This window comes from Sprattus sprattus (genome assembly GCF_963457725.1).
Source record: "Sprattus sprattus genome assembly, chromosome: 8".
In the NCBI taxonomy this organism is placed as follows: domain Eukaryota; kingdom Metazoa; phylum Chordata; class Actinopteri; order Clupeiformes; family Clupeidae; genus Sprattus; species Sprattus sprattus.
In genome coordinates, this window is record NC_137927.1 from 17,516,486 (window position 1) to 17,537,222 (window position 20,737).

At 42.3% G+C, this 20,737-nt stretch overlaps 1 protein-coding gene across 1 annotated transcript in view; it reads right to left on the reverse strand.

The window, feature by feature from the left end:
• The window catches only part of map2k5 (mitogen-activated protein kinase kinase 5), a 44,740-nt gene extending 26,862 nt beyond the window's left edge, over nucleotides 1-17,878 (reverse strand). Inside the window, exons 1-12 of the mRNA XM_080843008.1 lie at nucleotides 17,499-17,878; nucleotides 17,051-17,095; nucleotides 16,282-16,349; nucleotides 12,260-12,329; nucleotides 10,535-10,575; nucleotides 9,294-9,361; nucleotides 8,747-8,795; nucleotides 6,933-6,997; nucleotides 2,097-2,136; nucleotides 1,019-1,087; nucleotides 352-433; nucleotides 182-243 (exon numbers count right to left, since the gene is read on the reverse strand). Of these exons, the coding sequence (XP_080699134.1) occupies nucleotides 182-243; nucleotides 352-433; nucleotides 1,019-1,087; nucleotides 2,097-2,136; nucleotides 6,933-6,997; nucleotides 8,747-8,795; nucleotides 9,294-9,361; nucleotides 10,535-10,575; nucleotides 12,260-12,329; nucleotides 16,282-16,349; nucleotides 17,051-17,095; nucleotides 17,499-17,634 (795 nt within the window). The 5' untranslated portion in view covers nucleotides 17,635-17,878. The remainder of the gene's footprint in view (nucleotides 1-181; nucleotides 244-351; nucleotides 434-1,018; nucleotides 1,088-2,096; nucleotides 2,137-6,932; nucleotides 6,998-8,746; nucleotides 8,796-9,293; nucleotides 9,362-10,534; nucleotides 10,576-12,259; nucleotides 12,330-16,281; nucleotides 16,350-17,050; nucleotides 17,096-17,498) is intronic.
• Nucleotides 17,879-20,737: the final 2,859 nt, after the last annotated feature.

Here is a 20,737-nt window from a genome sequence, read left to right on the forward strand (position 1 = left end):
GAGGATCCCCCAAGTTGGTTCTCAACACTTTGTATGCCGGTGAAGCAAACCTCTCCAGTCATTCAACACGCAGTAGCGTTCAGATGGTAGATAGAGGAGGAGAGCACAATGAGGGCTTCTGGAGTGTGAGGTGACATGACGCTATCCAAAAACAGCGTGCAGAGGCACAAGGGATACTTACGGCCACAGCGATCCGGCCTAACACATGCTCTGGCGCTCGCCTGTATACATCCAGTGAACCCCCTGCAAGACAATACAGTGTCACTGAACACCTATTCGCTTCATGCACCAGAATTGCAATGACATGGGAGAACCAGTATGGAGACATCCAAGCTGTTCAGTGGTGCTCACCATCCATAAACTCCGTGCAGATGGAGATCCTGTTCTCCACAAAGAAGGCACTGTAGAATGTGATGATGTACGGCGAATCGCACTGCAGCAAGAAACAGGCAAAACTCACATATCTTATACAAGACACACACACACACACACATCTTCTTATACCACCACACCCTTAATTACAAGGAATCTACTAATATTCAAATAGTTACAGTGACGTAAATTGGAATTTTATAACCTCAGTAATACTACTAATAAAGTTTTTGACCCTAGCAGGACCACTCCTGGGTATAAGCATTGTGTGGATGGTGGTGACATGGGACATGTTCTGCGCTAGTTGCTTTTCTACAGATGGTGTGATGGCTGGCTTCCCGCACTGGGAAGAGGTGGATAAGGGAAGTAAGCAGTAAGCAGCTCTGAATTATTGAACAGGACTGCAGAGATCCCGACACCTCCCAGCCCAGTGTGCCACCAGCCACACCAAACGGCTAATGGTTCAAAGCTAACCTCAGCTACAGGGCATCACCACGAGCTACATCAGGAGTGGTGCAAGAAAGGGGTTGCAAGGTGAATAAAAAAAACCTTTAATGGTATTTATTATGGTATGAGTACACTATTACAAATACAAATGGGCAAGGCATTCAATCTAAAACAAAGCATGCTGGAGAGAAAACCTCACCTTGTAGAGAATGTCAAGCTCTGACATAATCTGTTTCTGCAGCTCCACTGTGATATCCAAAGGGATGACCTGTAGTGTAGAGGAACAGAAGTCGCTTAAACACTATGAAAAGACCTGTAGTCCCACAGTCCATGCACAGACTGAGGAGACTGATTACCCGTTTTTATGATATGCCGTACTGTATTTGGAACACTGATTTGATACCAAGATCTGTTTTACATATACCATTAATACAATGTTATCTTGTGTCATGAACAATTTTCCATAAAACATTTCACAAAATGTTTCAATTCTACATGCTTGTTTAGTGAACAACCTTGAGGAGAATGGCAACCAGTAATGTATCCCCTGCCTAACTAGAACAGGGCAGCACATTAGATTAGCTGTCACATTTAGAAACCATTGATTACCGGTAGTGAGAGCCCACGTTTAAAGCTCATTCAAAGGAGATCACTTACACGACAGGGCAAATGAGAGAGCTTAGTTTAGCAAGACAGGTCCCAGAGGCAACAAGTAGCAAGGAAGTGGATAGAGAGATAAAGGGAGTGAGGGCAATCAACAGCAGAGGAAGGGAAGGATGAATGAAAACGAGGGAACGAAAAGGGATGGGACAGCAGTGAGAGAAGGAACAGAATGCCAGATGAAAGAGAATCCTAGACCTCAAACTCAACAGAGTCTTCTTTAGTGGCTTCCAATCAGCAGGCCTCTATTAGCGTCCAACAGGGCACCGCGGCCATTTGTCACTATCTGCCATGGAGGTCTCTGCCTGTTTACAGCGGGAGACTCAGGGAGACAAATGTGCCAGTCACAGGTCACATTAAAATCCCCTCGTCTTAATTCACTCCTAATCTCATAGGCACGCTCCAAGGGTACAAGGTCAGGAGCAGATAAAGGAGAGTGGAGACAATCAGTCTGATGGTGCTGCTGACCACAGTGGCCATGAAGAAGTGGCGGACATTTTGTTTGATTTGTCTTATGGCCAAAGCAGCGAAGCAGACGGCAGGAGATTACATCCTTTCTTCTGTTAGTTGGGGGAAAAACATCAAGGGAACCACAAGAGAGTAGGGGTCAGGCTTACCTTCACTGCTAAAACCCTTTTGCCCACGACATGGTAAGCCCTGTTAAGACCAAAAAATATCATTACTTCCTATAATTATTGTGCTAAAAGTTTTTATGCAACATAACCCTTTCAATTTAGAAACACCTTAACCATGATTATGACACAAAGACAGTGGTACTTATTCATCAACAGTTACTGATTTACTGATAGACAATGTGAAACACAAGCATTGTACATTTTCAACAGTTATCTAAGCAGCACTGAGAGAACACTACCAAGTATAGCCTTCTGTGAAGGCTGAGGAAGGGAAGGCACACCTTCACTCTGGTATGGTAATTACGTGCAATCAATAGCCAGCTAAATGTGTCTAACTGAGAGACTGCACCTGCATTGTGATGCCCTTAGATAAGGACTTGTCACATGTTGAGAAGGTCACCTGCCCTGCTCTGTAGCCTACATAACATCAGCATATTTAGAGGCCCTTTGCTGATCACAACAGCCTGGCTTCTGTTTGAGTTTTCCCAGACGGGTTTCAGATGTCAGGCATATTAACGGGCAAAGACGCAATGATTTAATTATGATGTCCCGTTAATCCAGACCGCTAGCTTAGGTTACGGGCCGGGGCAGTGGGCAAGAGCTTGGTTTACATAACCCACGCCTTTGCCCCTGCCATCACCTGATCTTCCAATGGGACAGCTGCTCAGTAAGAGCCGTGCACCAGACTGTTCCCCCCCGTCAACCCGCGTCATTTGTTTACTGCAGGTCTACGGCGGCCCGGTGCGGCTCTCCTGTAGCGTAGGCAGTGGGCCTCTTCACAGGCCAGTAGAGTGATTAATGCCGAGTAGATTGGGGGATCCAGTTACACAGTCAGACACCTCCAAAGCAGCCGAGGGCTTTAATTAATGACGTCTTTAAGTGGGTAGACCAGTAAATACCCACATTTAGGGCAAAGACATAAAGATCTTGGGACTGCTCCTCAAGGTTGCTCTTGTTTTTTTTTTTCATTGGATTTTTGTGTAACAGAAGAAAGAAAAAAAAACAGAAAAAAGCTGACCATCTCCAATAGTGTTTTACACTTAAAACCATATGGGGCCTTTTTTGGTTTCTCTAAGGACGTTGAAACCTTTCAGTCAGGACAAAAACTCAAGTCCTTTTCACTGTCCTTGGGCCTACCACTTTCCCCATCTTCAATTTAGCACATTCATGTTCACACATAACATGTCCTACCTGATGTCCTTGAGAATTCATGTTGTTAAGTTAATAGTTCCTAGGTGCAGTACAACTGTTTAACACTGGAGCACGGAGAGCCAAGTAGAGCACCCTCTCGTTTTATTTCGGGGATTATTGAAGCCTGTATTTGACAGGACAGTAGAGAGAGAGAGAGACAGAAATTGAGTGTTGAATCCAGGGGGAGAGGGATCGAAATACGGGCCGTAACCCAGGAGCCCGCTGGTGCTTAGTGTGGGGCACCAAGACCACAGCACCCTCTGTAACAAATAGCCTGGGACTCCTATTCCTAATCTTGTGGAAATTATGGAAATGGAATTCCAAGATTTCCACTGAGTGTCTTGTTTGGTGCATGCAAGTGTATTTACTAAACACTTAAATCCATGTATTTATTTAATCATCCTCTGCCATACTATTTCAAGTTTTTAAAGTTTTGAATCCCAAGTTTTGGACATAAACCTAATAACTGTGATTTGTTTGAGGAAGACTGAAATTACCCCTTGAACAGCTGATGAAACTTGCTTTTACATCTAACGTGATGTCTTACTTTTCCTTGAAGCTGCAATCAACATCAGTTAAACAAGACATCTGCTTGTTAATTAAGACCAGTGGAAGATGTTAATTGAGACAGTGATGATGGTGTAGTCTCTCATGTTAATCACTGAAAGTTAAGTTTCTGATAGTAACTGGGTACTGATTCAAGCCCTTGAAAACGACAGAGAACATTGATAACAGTATTTGAATTTAAACTGTCCCCATATGGACAGAAAAATTATTATTTAATCCGGAATAAAGGACAGAATTCCTTCTGATGACACTTGCTGAATCTAATCTGAAGTACCGTAGCTCAACAATATTAACAACAGTTAAGACAAGCTCAAGCCACCACTACCTGGAAAGATACTTGCCATAAGTGGCCGATAACTAAAGGGTTCAACCATGGACTGTCCCTAGACCTGGCATGGTCAGACAGGGGAGAGTGAGTTACTGTGACAGGCCTGCCACCCAGGGCAAGGTTATCCAGACGGCGGTGTCCTGACCCCCGGTAAACACGTCCCATCCGCTGTATCTTATTTACACTCAAGCCCATGCTGTAATGAAAGCTCCGTCATGCACTATTCATGGCCAGCGGCTGAGAATCATGGCCGCACTCACAGACGCCGACTTGGGTTACCAGCAGCTCCCAGACCTCACCTTCCTCACCTGAGACGACCAACACAGGACCCACACGTGATGGAAAGAGAAGAGAAGAGAGGGAGAAAGGAAAGGGGAACAAGAGTGAAAGGAGGGGGCTTCAAATACCAACCACAAAAGTAAGAGCAGTGGCAGCTAGAATGTGGTATGAAATGAAATCTTTCAGGGAACTGGTCTGAAGCGTTCATTCAAATGCCAGTCAAACTGTGCATGTGTAACGCATCACTGAGCAAATGCAATGGGCCATGACAGCAGATCCTTCTGAGTGAGATATCTAGCCTGTCCAAAGGGCACAACCCTACGCAGGGTGACGTGTGCTGAAATTCTGTATGAGTGTAACAAAACTCCTCTGATATCATGCGATCAGCGCAACTGACAAACATCAAAGGTGTCATTGGTGTTGAACTACCTTTCAGCTCCATGAGCACAGTGTCCAAGAGAGTGTCCAAGAGAGCAGAGGGTTGAAAAGGTAAGAAGGCTAACAGGAGCTCTTTCCAGAGGCCTCATGTCCAAGATGCACCTTCAATGGAGCAAACTACTGAAGCACTGAATCACAAGAAAGAAACGCGTGCCACACGAAACTGAACGCTGGCCTAGGTTTGCATGCTCCCGAGTAGAGCTGTTTTGTGCAAACACGAGGGCAGGAGAAAGAGAGGAGTGTCTATGTGTGTGAGCGTGTCGCACGTTTGAGGTTGTCAAAGACAACCTAATCAACTCTTCAGGCCTTGACATGTAATAACACTACAGTGGGAGGCATGGGTTAGGTTAAAGCCCAATAGAAAAGCCCAGTGGTTTATTTTATAAAGGAAAAGCAATTTAAGCTTATACCCAAGGCACCTTGCTCTTTCAAAAAAAAAGGGAAAAAAAATCCATGCATGTTTGACGGTCAAAGTGGTTTGTGTTTTACATTAACCAAAAGTGTTTAGAGTGGAGGTGGTTGAGGAGAGGGGACTCTGGAACAGAGATGGATGGCAACCAGAGGGCAGCCGACCCCTGGGTCAGATCTGGTCCCAAGCTGGCGCGGACCCGGGCAACCATCGTCGGGTAAAGGCCAGACCGTTGGCAAGCTGTCTGAGCAGCCGAGCCTCCTGTTTCCCAGCTGTGAGTTTGGGTGGACGTCTACATTTCACCCCACTGTTTTTTTTGTGAACCTGCTAACCTAAGCACCCCGCTACGGGCAAACATGCACGTATACACACATATACCCAATGAGTGCCTGTCTAGCATCAAGCCTAAAAACACAATAGTTTGTTTTGTTTGTTTTTTAATCGACAGAGGTGGCATGTCCCATATTCTGCCACCAACCTCTACCAAACAAATAATTCTTTACCAATCACACTTGAAGGATGTCTGAAACCACATATCCCCAAACAACTTGCAAGTCATTTGTTGAGTATCTTATTTAACCTGTGACAGAGTGCTCATTCTCTTAAAACATAACATCAAAAGTGCCTCGTGTGCATCCTTGCAAGAAATTGTTCAAAAGCATTCACAATAGAAAAAAAAGAAAAGAAAAAAATCAGCACTTTTTTTCCCCCCTCTGCCCCATCATAAAAATGGGTAGCTGGACCGGTCCGTGTGGCTTTTCTGCTGAGCTTGATTGATTTAAAAGTTGTCTCGGTTGCAATATTGGCTTTTTAGGGCACGGTTTAACGGATTTCCACCACCACAGCCAGAGTGACCACCTTCTTTTTCCTTTCTATTCCTCCCCTTGAATGGAACATATTATATGGATGAAATGAATGAAGTCCCCCTACAGTGAAAGTCAGCCGGCCCAGGGAAGGAGAGGCATGACAGCGTCTGAAAGCGAGCCGTGGCATGCTGAGGTCCCCCGCATCAAACTTAATAAATAAATAACTAACTAAAGGCCAACCGCACTGATGTGGAGTCAAGGCCAGCCTGAGAGGTGATCAATACTTCAATCTCAATAAAGTATTTCGATACTGGTAGAAGCGGTGTTGAGGGGCAGGGGAGAGAGATTTGAGCGTGGCGACCTGCGCCACCCTGTCGCGCTGCCCATGCCAGGCTCGTATATCACTGGAGTAATAGAAATGAGCTGTGACGCGCAACCTGCAAAGAGGAGACACGCATAACAACTCCCATTCCTCAACTTCAAAATCAATACCGCATACCATTTTGGCAACCTTCATGTCATGAAATAAATAATACAATGAAGGCCTGAGACAAAATGACAGACCCACATCTCCTGTAGAACCTCCTACATGCCATACAGTGAAATATATTATAAATATATATAGTAAGAAAACAGAACTCAGCTATGCAAAGGAAGGTCACTTCTGCTTTCATTAACTGCATGCAACTATTGCTGGATATTACACTTGTCTCTGTCTTTCTGGTAAAGTTGCATATAAAAAAGAATGCATGTAAGGGATTAATAAAGGGGCGCATTTCACAGAAGCCCAGCAGACTTACTTGTACACAGTGCCACCATTTCCATGTCCCAGCTGCTCCTGGTACTGAATGTCTTGCTCATTTATCTGTGAAAGCATATAGAGATAAATAATCAGCAGATGCCACTGCAGGCTGAGAAATATCAGAGGCAGAAAAATGCTACTCGCAGCCATAAACAACTAGGCAGGCGCTCAGGTCATTTGAAGTTCAGCAGCGGGAGAAGAGGGGACGATCAATACAACATTTGCTGTCCAATTTATAGGAGGACAATGGTGTGGCAGCGAGTGATGGAAAGCTTAATGACGATTTGTTTGAGTCCCTTGTTACCTTCGACTTTGATAAAAGGTGTCAAAAATCGCACAACACAATGTGGCCCGTACTGACACTGAGAGACTACACTGAGAGACTGGAGAATTCTCTGTTCCCTCACGTCAGTGTGATTGACAGGACTGATTTTCTATCTCTCTAGAACAGAATGTATCAAGTAGGGTTCACAAAATGATTTTAGTACTTCACGCTAAACTTTGCATTTGCGCAAAAATAGATCACATCCAAACAGGTCTAGTAAAAATGTATATAATCAATAATATCACAGTCCAAGGTCAAATGTGAGGAAAGGGTTATTTGTGCTAAAAGGTGGAATACTAAACAAGTGCTTCAGAGTTGCCACAGGGCCAGTTCATTTCCAGCTATATAAAACAATGTCCTCAAACATAAGTCAAGCCAAGTGCGCGCCACTGTCACTTCATCGATACTGACCCCTACACCCAAACAATTGCCATTTTGGCAGCATGACAGATATTAGATAAATATTTATACCATATAACCTGAGCCAATAAATCTACTTTAGGGCACTACTTGTAGCCAAAAGCACTTGTCAATATCTGAAGAGAGGGGCATGTTTTGCTCCTTGGCCTCCGGTTGATATGAAGTCAATGTGAGATTGTCACCGCTCATTTTGGAGGGCAGGGGCCAAAGGGTGGGTGGAGGGGGGAAAATAGCCCCTTCCAATTGAGACCCATTGATTGGGTTAAAGTGTGTTGTTCTGTTGAGAGGGGGGGCCACTTGTCAGTTGTCAGGATGCGCAGTTGCAACAGCTCTATTAGTTCATCACGTTACAGGTGACACAGGGGAACTGGCTCGCTTAATTGTCTCCCTGACACACTCCGGCTTCCAAATGGCTCTGATGCTACCAGAGAGGGGGAGCTTGTCTCTGTGAGTGCGTGTGTGTGTGTGTGTGTGTATGTGTGTGTATGTGTGTGTATGTGTGTGTGTGTGTGTGTGTGTCTGTGTGGCAACATGAGTGTGTGTTTGTGTTGAGGGGATAAGAAAGCCAAGTGTCAGGGGCCATTGAATATAGATACATCTGCGATTGGTGTGGGATAAAGATCTCATCCCATCCTACTGTAAAAAGGCAGCGTGAAAAACGCTGGGAAAATACAAATCAATAAGGAAGCACTCATTCAGTGGAGGACAAGCATGTACCAGTCGATAGGAGCTAATAGGTGCGGCTGAGCAATGCAGACTGGCCTGCGGCAGATACACTCTCACTCTTTGAACTGAAAAGCCTCACATGTAGCCTTGGGAGTGGAGGGAACTAAAAGGGTAGCTCTGGGTTTTTTGGTACCTTCTATGGGAAAACAATTGTCTGCATTTGTGTGTGTGTGTGTGTGTGTGTGTGTGTGTAGGTGTGTGTGTAGGTGTGTGTGTGTGTGTGTGTGTGTGTGTGTGTGTGCACATTTGTGTGTGCCTGAGTGTACATGTGAATGTGCGTGCATTCACAAGCACATGCATGCATTTTTGGAGAGATAAGGAGATTACATAAGCCGTCATACCTGTCCATTTGTCAAGATCTTCTTGAGCTCCGCTGAAGACTTTTTTAAACTGTGTGGAAAAAAATGGCTGTCATATTTCTTGTGTAATACTGAATCACTGTATTTTTCCTACCATTAAGCCTACACATGTATAGGCAATCATGTATCAGATGTGTAGGTGTTCTATTACACTTGGGACAATGTAATCCAGAAACACATTTCTGAACTTCAATTCAACACAAACTCAATTTAGCCAGGTTGCTCTTCATCTTCACCTTGTCATTACACTGACCAAATAATATTTGTATAACTTATTCTAATTCTATAACTCAAACTCCAAATGATCCTACAGATAAACATACTACATTTTTTTTACTCCTAGGTTATCATAACCACAGATAAATTCATATGACTATCAAAACAATGGTTGATCAACAGAGCTGCTATAGGCAACATGAAGACCTTATCCAGAGATAAGGCCACACCTTGAGGCCAGCCTGTGGTTTTTCCCAGACATCCCCTTTCCTGTGCTGGACTCCCCCTGGCTATACACACGTAACACATTTACCTATTGTTGGGCAGCGTCTCTGCGGCAGAGGGGGCACGGTTGTTGTCAGGCCCATGCCTTGTGTTCACCTGCGGCCAGACAAAGACAATAAGTGGGAGGCCATGCCACGACTCTAATTAACCTGTGATTCAGCACTCGGCCTCCTCAGCTCAGTGCGAAGGTTAATTGGCTTTTGTGGAAGAGGAAGAGAGCGAAAGAAGACATGGGGAGGAGGGCGGAAGGAGGTCGCTTGGTTTACAGAGGGGGGAAGGAGAATGAGGGAGGGAAGCCAAAATTTGGGGTATATCCTTGGAAAAATACGTTTGTGTGCCAAAAAAACTGTAAAATTATGAAATAAGATGAATAAATTAGGTTTGACATTATGTGCTCTCTCGAATAGCATTCAGGGGAGTGCTTGCTAATGTAAAGACCCAAATCTGACACACACACACACACACACACACACACACACACACACACACACACACACACACACACACACACACACACCTTAAAATAGCTTGTTTAATTGAGGTCTACAGGTCACTATGATCAGTCCAGTAAAGCAGAGATTCTCTTGTTAATTAGTGTCCATGAAGACCTCGTTTTCAAACAAATATATCATTTACTTTACTTGCTTCCAAAGCAATTAATTCTAGATTAAAACCTTTAAAAAAAATTACCATTTTGAGTCTTGGGTAATCTTTGAAAACAAACATCTGACCCAAAGACTCCTAAGATCCTCATCATAATGATCTTGCATAGATATAGGTTAATTAAGCATACTGTATGAATACTTAATATATATGGGGAAGATATTGTTTCATATGCATGATACTAACAGCTACTAACCTTCAGGAGTGGAGATAGCTTAATGGGAACAGTAGGATACACATAATCTCATAGTGACCTCTACTCACAAAGACAGCATGACCACTGTTCACATCCCACAGTCATGAAGACCGCAAATCTGTCCAAATCATTTCTCATCCCTAAACTGTTTCTGCATATAAGATGTAAGATGAGGATCTTCACACCCCACCCGAGCATTTTAAAAGGACACAGAAGCGAGGGAAGGAGGAGGAGGGGTTGAGGAGAGACAGAGGAAGAAGAAGAAATAGAGCCACACATCTACATATATAAATATAAAGAGGGAGCAGGCGAGAGGAGTCTTGACTTCAATTGACATTTCAATAAGTGGAGCACAGCATTACCTACCAATCCATCCCCAACTTTCCTGAAACAATTATTGAAATGGATACCTTCAGGCCATGTATGTTCCGGTTCCCTGGAGTCTTGCCGGCTGAAACAGTAATTGACTAAATTGTAGAACACATCAGGGCCATTTACAAATTTGCTGAAAAGGAATCGTTTAAAAAGAAATGAGGGTGAATCTGAAATTAGCAGTGAGAATGATTGAGACGTGGCTCGGGAGACCTGCGCGGGGAATTAGGGAACCTTGCTGAAATGACTGTGGATCTGGGGTGCTGCTTCCAGCCAAAGCAGAGACACCATTTGTATTTATACACTACGCTAAGCCTTACACACATATGGACACAGTATTTTGTAGATCTTTACTCTTTGTCTTTCACTCATTTTTTTCCTCCAAGCACATGTATGTACTGTATGTCCACACACACACACACACACACACACACACACACACACACACACACACACACACACACACACACACACACACTTTACACATTGAAAATAATACACAATTAATTTGAGCTACTCACATACTTCCCTTGCAATAAAATGCCGCCAGCGTTATGAATTAAACCCACATCACATGACTAGCAGCCTAATGTTTTAAAGAGGTGTTCTGTCTGTTTCTCTATCAGTCTTTCATTAAGCCCCACAGCCACCTGAGCCTAAGAATCTCAGACAATAGACATGACAGTTGGCGTTAAGTAGGAAAATCTTCTAAAAGTATTTATTATGATCATTATTATTTCATTATCATTATGAGTAAATATCCGAATTTACAAATACAAGGATCATTCCTAATATTCATTTTCATAAAAATGGAAGGCTACAACCACAAGGCAAGTATAATTATGGACTATTTATCCAGCTGTTTAAACTTACAAAAGAAATAACAAATATTTCAACCTTTAGTCCATTCATGTGTCACACAGCCTGAGGGAGGTGAAACATTATTTAACGGTAACTTTGTGAGACAAAGGCCCAATCTCAATACTTCCCCTTACCCCTTATCTTACCCCTTACCCTTGAAATCGCGCGTTCATGTGAGAGCTAGTGGCGTCTCAATACCCAACTTGATCAAGATTAAGGGGTAAGGTTAAGGGGTGTATGGCCCTCGTTTTTGAGATGATCGGAGAGCTACCTTAACTCCAAGGGCTATCCCAGAGCACACCGCGAAACCAGCTCGGGAATTTTCAAAAAAACATGGCTGCTTGAAGCGAGGAATATTTTACATGAATAAAGCTATCTACACAACTTTTTATATGTTTATAATGACTCGGTTTGATCTGAAAAGTGCTACTCGAACGATGCATAGTAATGTCGGTCTTAACTGCAGCTTTCAAACGGTAGTTTTTAGGATACAATTAGCGCGTATACCACCACTCCATTGGCTTATATGGTAGCTTGCCAGCTATCATGCTACATACACTACATGTACGTTTTTTTGGCTTATAATTAATTTAAAAATGACGACAGTCTTGTTTCGTGCTCTACACAGTTGTATACATATATATTTGCAACCATGTTCTTCATTAGACTTTTTTTAAATCGCTAGTTTCATAGCTCATACAGTCACGCATGACGTCCCGAAACCGAGTGGCGTCTCATTTCATAGGGGAAAGATCTCAGCCCTTGGCCCTTACACTTGCAAGTGCTAGGGTTAAGACTAAGACAAGACTAAGCAAAAGGGGCAAGGAGAAGAATCGAGATTCGGCCAAAGTGTAGTGTATACAGAACACACACACATACACACACCCACACACACTACAAACCTCGAGGAAAGATCTGCAGCGGTTCAGGCAGCAGTCCATTGACACGTTGCTCCATCACAGTATTGCAATACTAGATAGACCAAGAGAGAGAGATAGACAGGGAGGGAGCAGAGCCAGTGTCAGAGTCAGAAAAACGATTCAAGGCAGATTTCATTTCACCATAAAAACTTCAGTAGTCTGTCATTTTCCAATACAAATAAATGTAATGGACAGAGTTCACTTGCATGAATGTTCCTCTTCATTGTAAAAGGAACAGTTTCTGCAGGGGGCCATTGCATTATTGACGCCAGAGAGAAATGTCATGAAACAGCACCATTTTGCATTGTCCATCAGACTTTACATCCCACCTGAAATGCCTCAGTATCATTGTCCAGGTAATCTTTCTTTAATGGGAAATTAACTCCCTATTGATCCCAAGCTTCTAATGCCTTCCAGGTGCTCTCCAATCACAGGCCTGTCAAAATAAAAGCGAGGCCATTTGTTTTACCGTGCTGCAATCTTACTCTGCACTCCCAAACAGCTCGCTTTTAATTACCTTCTACACTGCATTACTTCACAGTGAAAGTTAACACACTCACACACAAAAAACCACATCATCAATAGAGTGTGCGAGGCAATTTATCCTATTCATAAAAAAACCTGCAACTACTGTAAAAGCGCTGCAAGCGAGCACTTAAGAAGGAGGGTGCTCTGGCTCTGCAAAGAACAGCAAAACTTTCACCACAGCTCCTCTGCCGTCCTTGAGTTCTGTCAGGTGAATGGTTCATCTTATTGCGCTATGGAGTATGGACTGTATGGAGCACAACAGCCCAAACCGAAGTCCTTTCCCTGGGCCCCCACCCCCCCTGACTCTTGCCAAAAGAACATTTCAATTGATGTTTCAGTTAACACCACCATCTGCTTGGAAGCTTGTGTGAGCATGCCCCCTCCTCCCCTCTCTTTATGTCGGCCAGAGACCCTTTTTCATTGACACTGGCCCCTGAACAGAGAGGCAGACTGTCAGTCCAGTCCAAATCACAGGCACAGATGGACCACAGAGTGGGGAGGGAGGCTTGGACAATAATATGCGGGGGTTCATGAGCTGACTGTGCGCCGCTTTCAGTGGGACGCTCAGAGCAGAGCGGAACACAGCTCACCGGAGCCAGCAGTCGCGCTCCCCTGCCCTGCAAGTGCATCACTACATGCATGAAACAGAGCCAGAGAGAGGGAGAGGGAGAGAGAGAGAGAGAGAGAGAGAGAGGCTGCAGCTGTTATTAAAAGGTCTATTTATCATTGGTGCCCCCTCCTCAGGTTTCATCTCTTCTTGCCCGCCAGCATTGTCACTTGGCCACACAGGAACAATGTAACTCCCTTACATACACACACACAAACAGACGCACACACACACACACACACACACACACACACACACACACACACACACACACACACACACACACACACACACAGACAGACAGCCCAACACATGTGAACATGCCCTCACTTCCTCGTAGGCACACAAACACACTCACAAAACACCTTTAATTTTCCACTCCACTACTTTATTGATTAGGAGCCGCAATTACCCACTAATCTGTAACAGTGTATTAAAAGAAATTCCCCTTTGTTGGACAATAACTAAACACTGTTTGATCACAAACAGCATCCCTCAGCCTAGGGGGACAGGCAGGCCCTCGCGCCGCTCCTGCCGGAGCCTCATCATCATTAGCAGCCCGAGAATAGGAGCGTTCCTCAATTAGCGCGCCGCGGCTGGGGGATTGCGGGGGAATGAGGTCGCGTGGCTACATCTGACACGGGTCAGTCTTTAACTTTCAGCAGCAGCTCCTTCCTCCAGGTTCAGCGGCGCGATTATAAATGCCCCTGTCTCAGGGCGTCCGTGCGCCCAGCCAAAGTCAGACGGTGACGGAGGCTGTCCTCGATGCGCATACTCGGACGCATCACCATTTAGTCTACAGGGCTGCGTGCAGGATTCCAGAATCTTTTTTGTACGTGTACCAGTTGTCTTTGTTTTTACAATTTAATTGCGGTTGGATGTTCTTTACTTTTCATCTGCAGGTCATGACACCAGTCAATTGAGTTGGAGGGCGTGGAGCTGTCGGCGCGTGACCCAAAGGGTCAGGGCAGATGCCAGCCTCATCTGATCCCACGCAGGACCCCATTACACAGTCAATTCAAGGGCAGAGGCTACCAGAGAGTCAGGGGAATCACTTGCTTAACCGCTTATCAAAAACAGGGGCAAGTCCTTAATTCCTATTAATTCAACTCCATGGCAATCCCCTCATCTGGAATTAATGGCATCAAGGCATATTCAGCTAGTGGAAAGAGGTAGGGGTCTCAGTGGATGCTAAACTGCCACCCAGGCAAAAATAAAGCATATGCTCTGCATATGAATGCAGTGATTGCTAAAAATGCACGAGTATTGCGTAAGACTCACGGTTAAGTCAGTATTATGCCCATATTACACTTTCCCCTACATTCAGCACCTTTCACAGACGCTAATATCCCAGGAGGAGAGCAGGCTATTATCGGGAGCGGTAACTCATTTACTCCGATGCTGGAGATTGTGCAGAGGCCAAAAATATGTGCGCGAAGCAATGTGTTTAGGTAAATGGTGTTTCTGTTCATTTCAAGGAATTATGCATTAAACAGCATTACCAGCAGGCATCCCCAGAACACATTTTTTGTGGCCTTTCATATGACTGAGTTCCTTCGTGTGTGCTTCCTGTGTACTGTGAAATTCATATAGCCTACCTCAGCATCAACAATAACAAGTGATCTGACCCAAAAGACCATTTGAGGTAAACTATATTATCAACCTTTGCAGAATTTCAATCGAGTTCAATAAATGCCAGCTAACAATATTAAGGACGACAAACTGACTGAAATCAGATGAGGTTAATTACATATTCAAAGGTGAAGGATATGTTGAAACTGTTCAAACTCAATTTCCAAAGGCAGACATATGGCCATCTTGTGAAGGGCACAAAACAAACAATTAAATGATTTCAACTAAACAATTAAATAACATGCACTTCAGAGTGTCATTTTTCCCAGGAAGAATATAAAGAGCCTGTAGCTATCCAAGCATCATTGTAAGCTGATGGGGGGTAAAAGACATCCCCAGATGAAAGTAGATTTTGAAAAATTTCTCAGCCCAGGGGGTCTGTTTATTAATGAGGCGAAACTTTAAGTACTGCATAATAAATAATAAAAGTTGATAGTTCATTTAGCTTGCACCGTAGCACACAAACAGAACAATCAAAGCCATTACTCTTGATGTCTGCGATATGAACAGTAAGCATTGAGGAACACAACAAAATGTTAGGAAAAAAAATAAAAACTCTAGAAGAATAGAGCTTGTCTATAAATGTGAATGTGAGTACAGATATTGGTTTTACAACTTAACATAGTGCATTTTTGAATTGGATAAAATAGGTTGTACGCAACCTCACTTGTACCATATTAGCACTTTAAACATAAAACCATTGTCACCATTAAGAGATACATGAGAACCAGTGAGAAAGAGAGACAGACAATGACAGCTCATGTCTTTAAAGACTTGTGCCAGTACATGCCAAAGGTGACATGTTGCCATGGAAACATCAATTGGCACATCAAGCATGTGGAGGGGAGGGAGGGTACAGACACAAGAGGAAAAGAAATCTGCAGCTACTTGTCATCTTCTCCAATCTGCTTAGTAATGAGCATATTTTGCCAAAGGCTGAAAAGATCCACAATAATAGATTTTTAATAGCTTTCCCTCCAACAAAACCCTCTCAGCCCTCAGTGGCACAATGAGAAAGGTTATAAATCAAATCTCAATGGTTTGAGGTCAGTAATTATAATTCTGAGGAACCATAAAACTATATGTTTCAAAAGAATATTTTTTTGCAGATGTTATTTTTCTCTCTACTTTTACTAACCAGAAAAAAAAATTATCTTGCAGAACGAAATAGATACACATTTTTGAAAACACACTTAGGACACTTCAAGAGGAAATTCTAAGAAGAATAAACACTCACATATGAGAGCATGGCTTTCAGTTCTTCATCACTCCTGACTGTAATTCGATCACCAACCTCATCTTCATCTACAACATAGGAAGTCTTTCATCATCTCCAAGGGGACAGTGATTGTGACAACAGTCTACATGGTCATGATGAAACCACATATACAAAAACATTTTTCATATTCAAAACACCTCCAGGAGATCACACAAACACCAAGCCTGACAGGGTATTAGTGAGAATTTATAGTGCTCACAACAAGAACATATCAAAGTATTCCAATGCCTTGGAATGCAACAAAAAATGGTTAGTTTAAAGTTTTTCTGTCTGTGAGTAAAACTTCCTTTGCCCAAAATACTAGTTAATAAGTAAAAAAAAAAAAAGAAATGAGCATTCCACCCATTTACCCTTCAAGTAAACAGATCTGCTTACATAAAAAGCATCATGCTGACTGGTGAAAGACTACCTCTTTTGGATGCCGACAGCCAAGTATTAGATAATCCTTTATTAATCCCACAATGGGCACATTTGCATAAATGTGCAGAGGGAGTGGCTCAATAGGAGGAATCACCGGTAAGATAATACATGTAAACAGACTGCAAGATATAGTAAGTAAGTAAGAAGACATTGCACAGATTAGTAAACATTGTACAGTGATATTGCACATCAGTGAAACTGTCAGTCTTGGTGTGTGTGTGATCTCCTGGGAACAGTGTTGTCAATAACAGGCTACTGCAAGACATCATGACTAAGGATGAGAACGCATAATTCGTAATTAACTTACATTCAAATGCCGTTACTGTGGCTTCTGGCATGACATCCCTTATAGCTGCCTGAGAAAAGTTAGACCATATAAACAGATGTTATAGTACATTCAAGAGCCATCAGTATGTTTAGTTATACAGACGTTCTCAGACTGCATGTAATGTGATGAGATGGACACCCATATGCTCTTACAGCAGTGTCATTCATTGTCTGGCACTGTAACATTTATAATGTAATTTTTGGCAAAGACATGTTTCCCACCTGGCAAACTAGATTGCGTCTTACTGAAAACTACTGTCTATCTGTAAGCATCCCTGTCATTGTGTATTCATTTAAAGTTAGACTGACCAATTTGACATGACAGCATTAAGCTACGCAGGGAAATTCCAATAAAGTGAAGAATATTCTGAAGCAGAAGAATCAAGTATCAAAACAAAATGTAAGATAACTTAATGCTATCAAGGTACTTGCCAGTAAGTCATTAAAACTCAACATAGAGGGACAATCCACAGAGGAGTCCATGTCCCCACGTGAGGTTTTAATTCGGATCACGATTGCCTCGGTGTCCATGCCGCACAAATTATTCAGAAGAAGTAAAAGCATACCAAATGTATGAGAAGCACCATAGCGTAATTCAAGCTAACTAGCTCGCTATTAGTTCAGCATCTATGTTGAAGTGAGCTATGGCTAGCTACTAGCACGCTAGAACTGTAGCTAATGTTAACCACATTCTGTTTGCTAACTATGCTTAAATCTAAAACTCTACAGTAAGACCAGCAAAACAAAACAAACAGCCATTGGCTAAAAATGAAAAAACAATCTGTGATTATGTAGAAACCATGTTGCGTTCTTTACTGGCTAGCTCTCAAACTGTCAACAAACTGGAAAACTCTCGGGTACCAGAAGAAAACCGGAAGCGTACGGCCATATACCCGGAAACGATTCAAAGAAACATTTGTAGTTTTTTGTGATTTACTTCACAGCTTTGCTGTTTCTCCTGTTTTGCTGTTACATTGGCAATCTGATGTCGTCTTACTTATTAAGTTTGTAAGACATTTTAATGTAGGGTATTGTTTGAATTAGATACAATTATATTTTATGATTTACAATAAATGTTTTTCTATCAGTTATCAGTTAGGGAACACCTAGTCCCCTTTTTTCTTCAATTTGACTGAAAGAGTCCAATAGTGGAAAGACTAGTTATTATACACCTGTAAAAGGTCTATGGTCGACACTGCCTACACATTGGACACACCAAGATATGGTATGAGTCTCTACTTGTGTGATACAGCATTGGTTGATACCTTGAATTGTTTTGTAAGTACTGTTTAAAAGCAACTAGAGTTACAGCTGTAAGGACCATTTTGTTCCTTTTTATATGTCTACATAATTTTAAATGTTACAAATAAAATAAAATAAAATACTTCAGTTAACATTTAATCACCTGATTTCAAACATATGTAACAAATACCTATTTCGTCTCTGTAATATTACCCTCCAAGTGTCTAGATATTCACTCTCTGGCAGTTAGGCTGTATTATTCTCATGCTTTACTCATGTGAGCATTAAGCAGCATTAGTATTTAAAGATTTCCACTTGGCACAAGCCATTAGTGTTTAAATGAATGTACAACAAAGAGAACACTTAAACCTTGGTTGATTACATGCCTTATCTTGCAGGGTTGATTCAGTTGCTCTATAGCCTGAACGCTTGAGCCTATCAAGACATTGATCCCTCAGCAAAGACTAGTTTCCATTTGCTGTAATTCACAGCAATGCATTTGCCACCAAGGTATTTGAGAACTGCTGACCTTGGTCATGTTTAATGATAAGCAGCTGTTTAAGCTTAATTCTTTTCCTTTGTTGATCAAGTGCAGAGCACTGCTCGGCTCAGCATTCACAACAGCATCTAACATAAAACCCTTTGCCCGCTTGTCCATCGCCATTATCCATGGCAAACCATTCTGTAAACACTGAATGGTTCATTGTAAACTCCTTAACATTTTCCAGTTCTATTATAACAAAAGCTAAAGGCTCAAATATGAACAGCATGCTTTTATTTTCCATGCTTTTACCTTGTAAAGTCAGACACACTACGTAATCATTTTTTTTTCTGTTTGTACATACATTAGCGACCAGTTATTATATTTGCTATAACTCATGAGAATAAGGCTACCTGGCATTGATGTTAGTTGGCTTTAATGGAACTGCAGGGGCATTGTGTTTCTTTGCACACATTCATACCTGTATATATGCCATGCTGAGGAAAAGGCAAACAAGCTATCTCACACCTATTTGACTGCTGTGATTTGCCATAGGTATTGAACAACTGCAATCATCAAAAAACAACAATAGATTTTCTTGTATGCCATTATTACTTTGTTTAATTGTCACAGGGAAAGAAAGCGACAAAGACGAACAGGAGCGCCCCGTTTAATGCTTCCACCAGCACTGTGCTGATGAGAGCGGGAAATCTATATAGCAGTTTGTCAAACAGATCCTCAGAGGGAAAGGTGGTTAGATATTTTGCTGCAGTGTAAACTGTGCGCTAAGTCAGCAATCCACATTATCTGAAATCAAAGGCTGGAGATGGCTGGCACCTGGAAAGGGGGCCTAAGAGTGAGAGCCAACATCCACTGTCTGGTAATTAAAAAACATTTTATCAGCCCAAACTCTCCCTGGTCTCTCTTCCCCTCAATTGACAAGCTGCTTACCTGAGACTGAGAACTATTTGAATTCAGACATGTGAGCGGCAGTTATTTAACTTTCTACAAGAAAAAATAAAAACAAAGTAAACAGACTTACAGTAAATTAACCAAAACTTTGGATGGCTTAAGTAACAAAACTTGAAAGCCTTCATTCCTTTCATAGAATGCATAGCGTGCATTAATGATTGGAACACAGATCATCCAAACATTAATGACATTTTAGAATCTATATTTTATATGGAACATGCACAGGTAAATGCATAAGAAATATGCACTTATATGCGCTTTATATCTGCTTGGCCATTTTAATAACCCTCTGGAATTCCCCTAAGCTCAATAAGGCTGCTTTGATTCAGGCGGTAGCACTCCACTGATCCCAGAAGCTCAAGTAATACAACATAACCCCTATTCACCCCATTCCTGACCCTATCAAATCAGCTGTCATGTCATTTATACTGCCATTTATCAGAGGGCTGTACAGATAAACCTTGACACTGGTGTAGTTAACGCTGAACTTTTCCATAAATAAGAGTGTACTGATGCACCTCTGGAGTGGCCTGGTACAAGGAATGCGGTTTTTACTTGATTATCATGACCTATGACATCACATGGCATGTTTTCATGAGAATTTATTGGAATTAATTTTAATAGGCACAGTTGACGTATCATTAAATATAATTTCAGTGAAGTCACAAACTATGCAAACATAAATCAGATTCTTAGCAAAAAATGCTATTCAATAATCATATAAATCCTACTGATTTGGAGAGTGTCTGAATGACTACAGCTTACATGTGACAAACCAAATGAGTGTTTTATGCAGAGTGTCCAGCAACGCTTTTAGTGTTAATGAAGTGAAGTTCAAGAGGTGATTTCTGTCCACCTTTGCAGTAAGGTCACAGTGTCAGGTTGCTGCTTTGTACACTGAAATATTCATCAAACAAATCAACGGAAAGTCTGGCTTTTAAACTTGAATCTGAAGTCAATAATTGATGATGA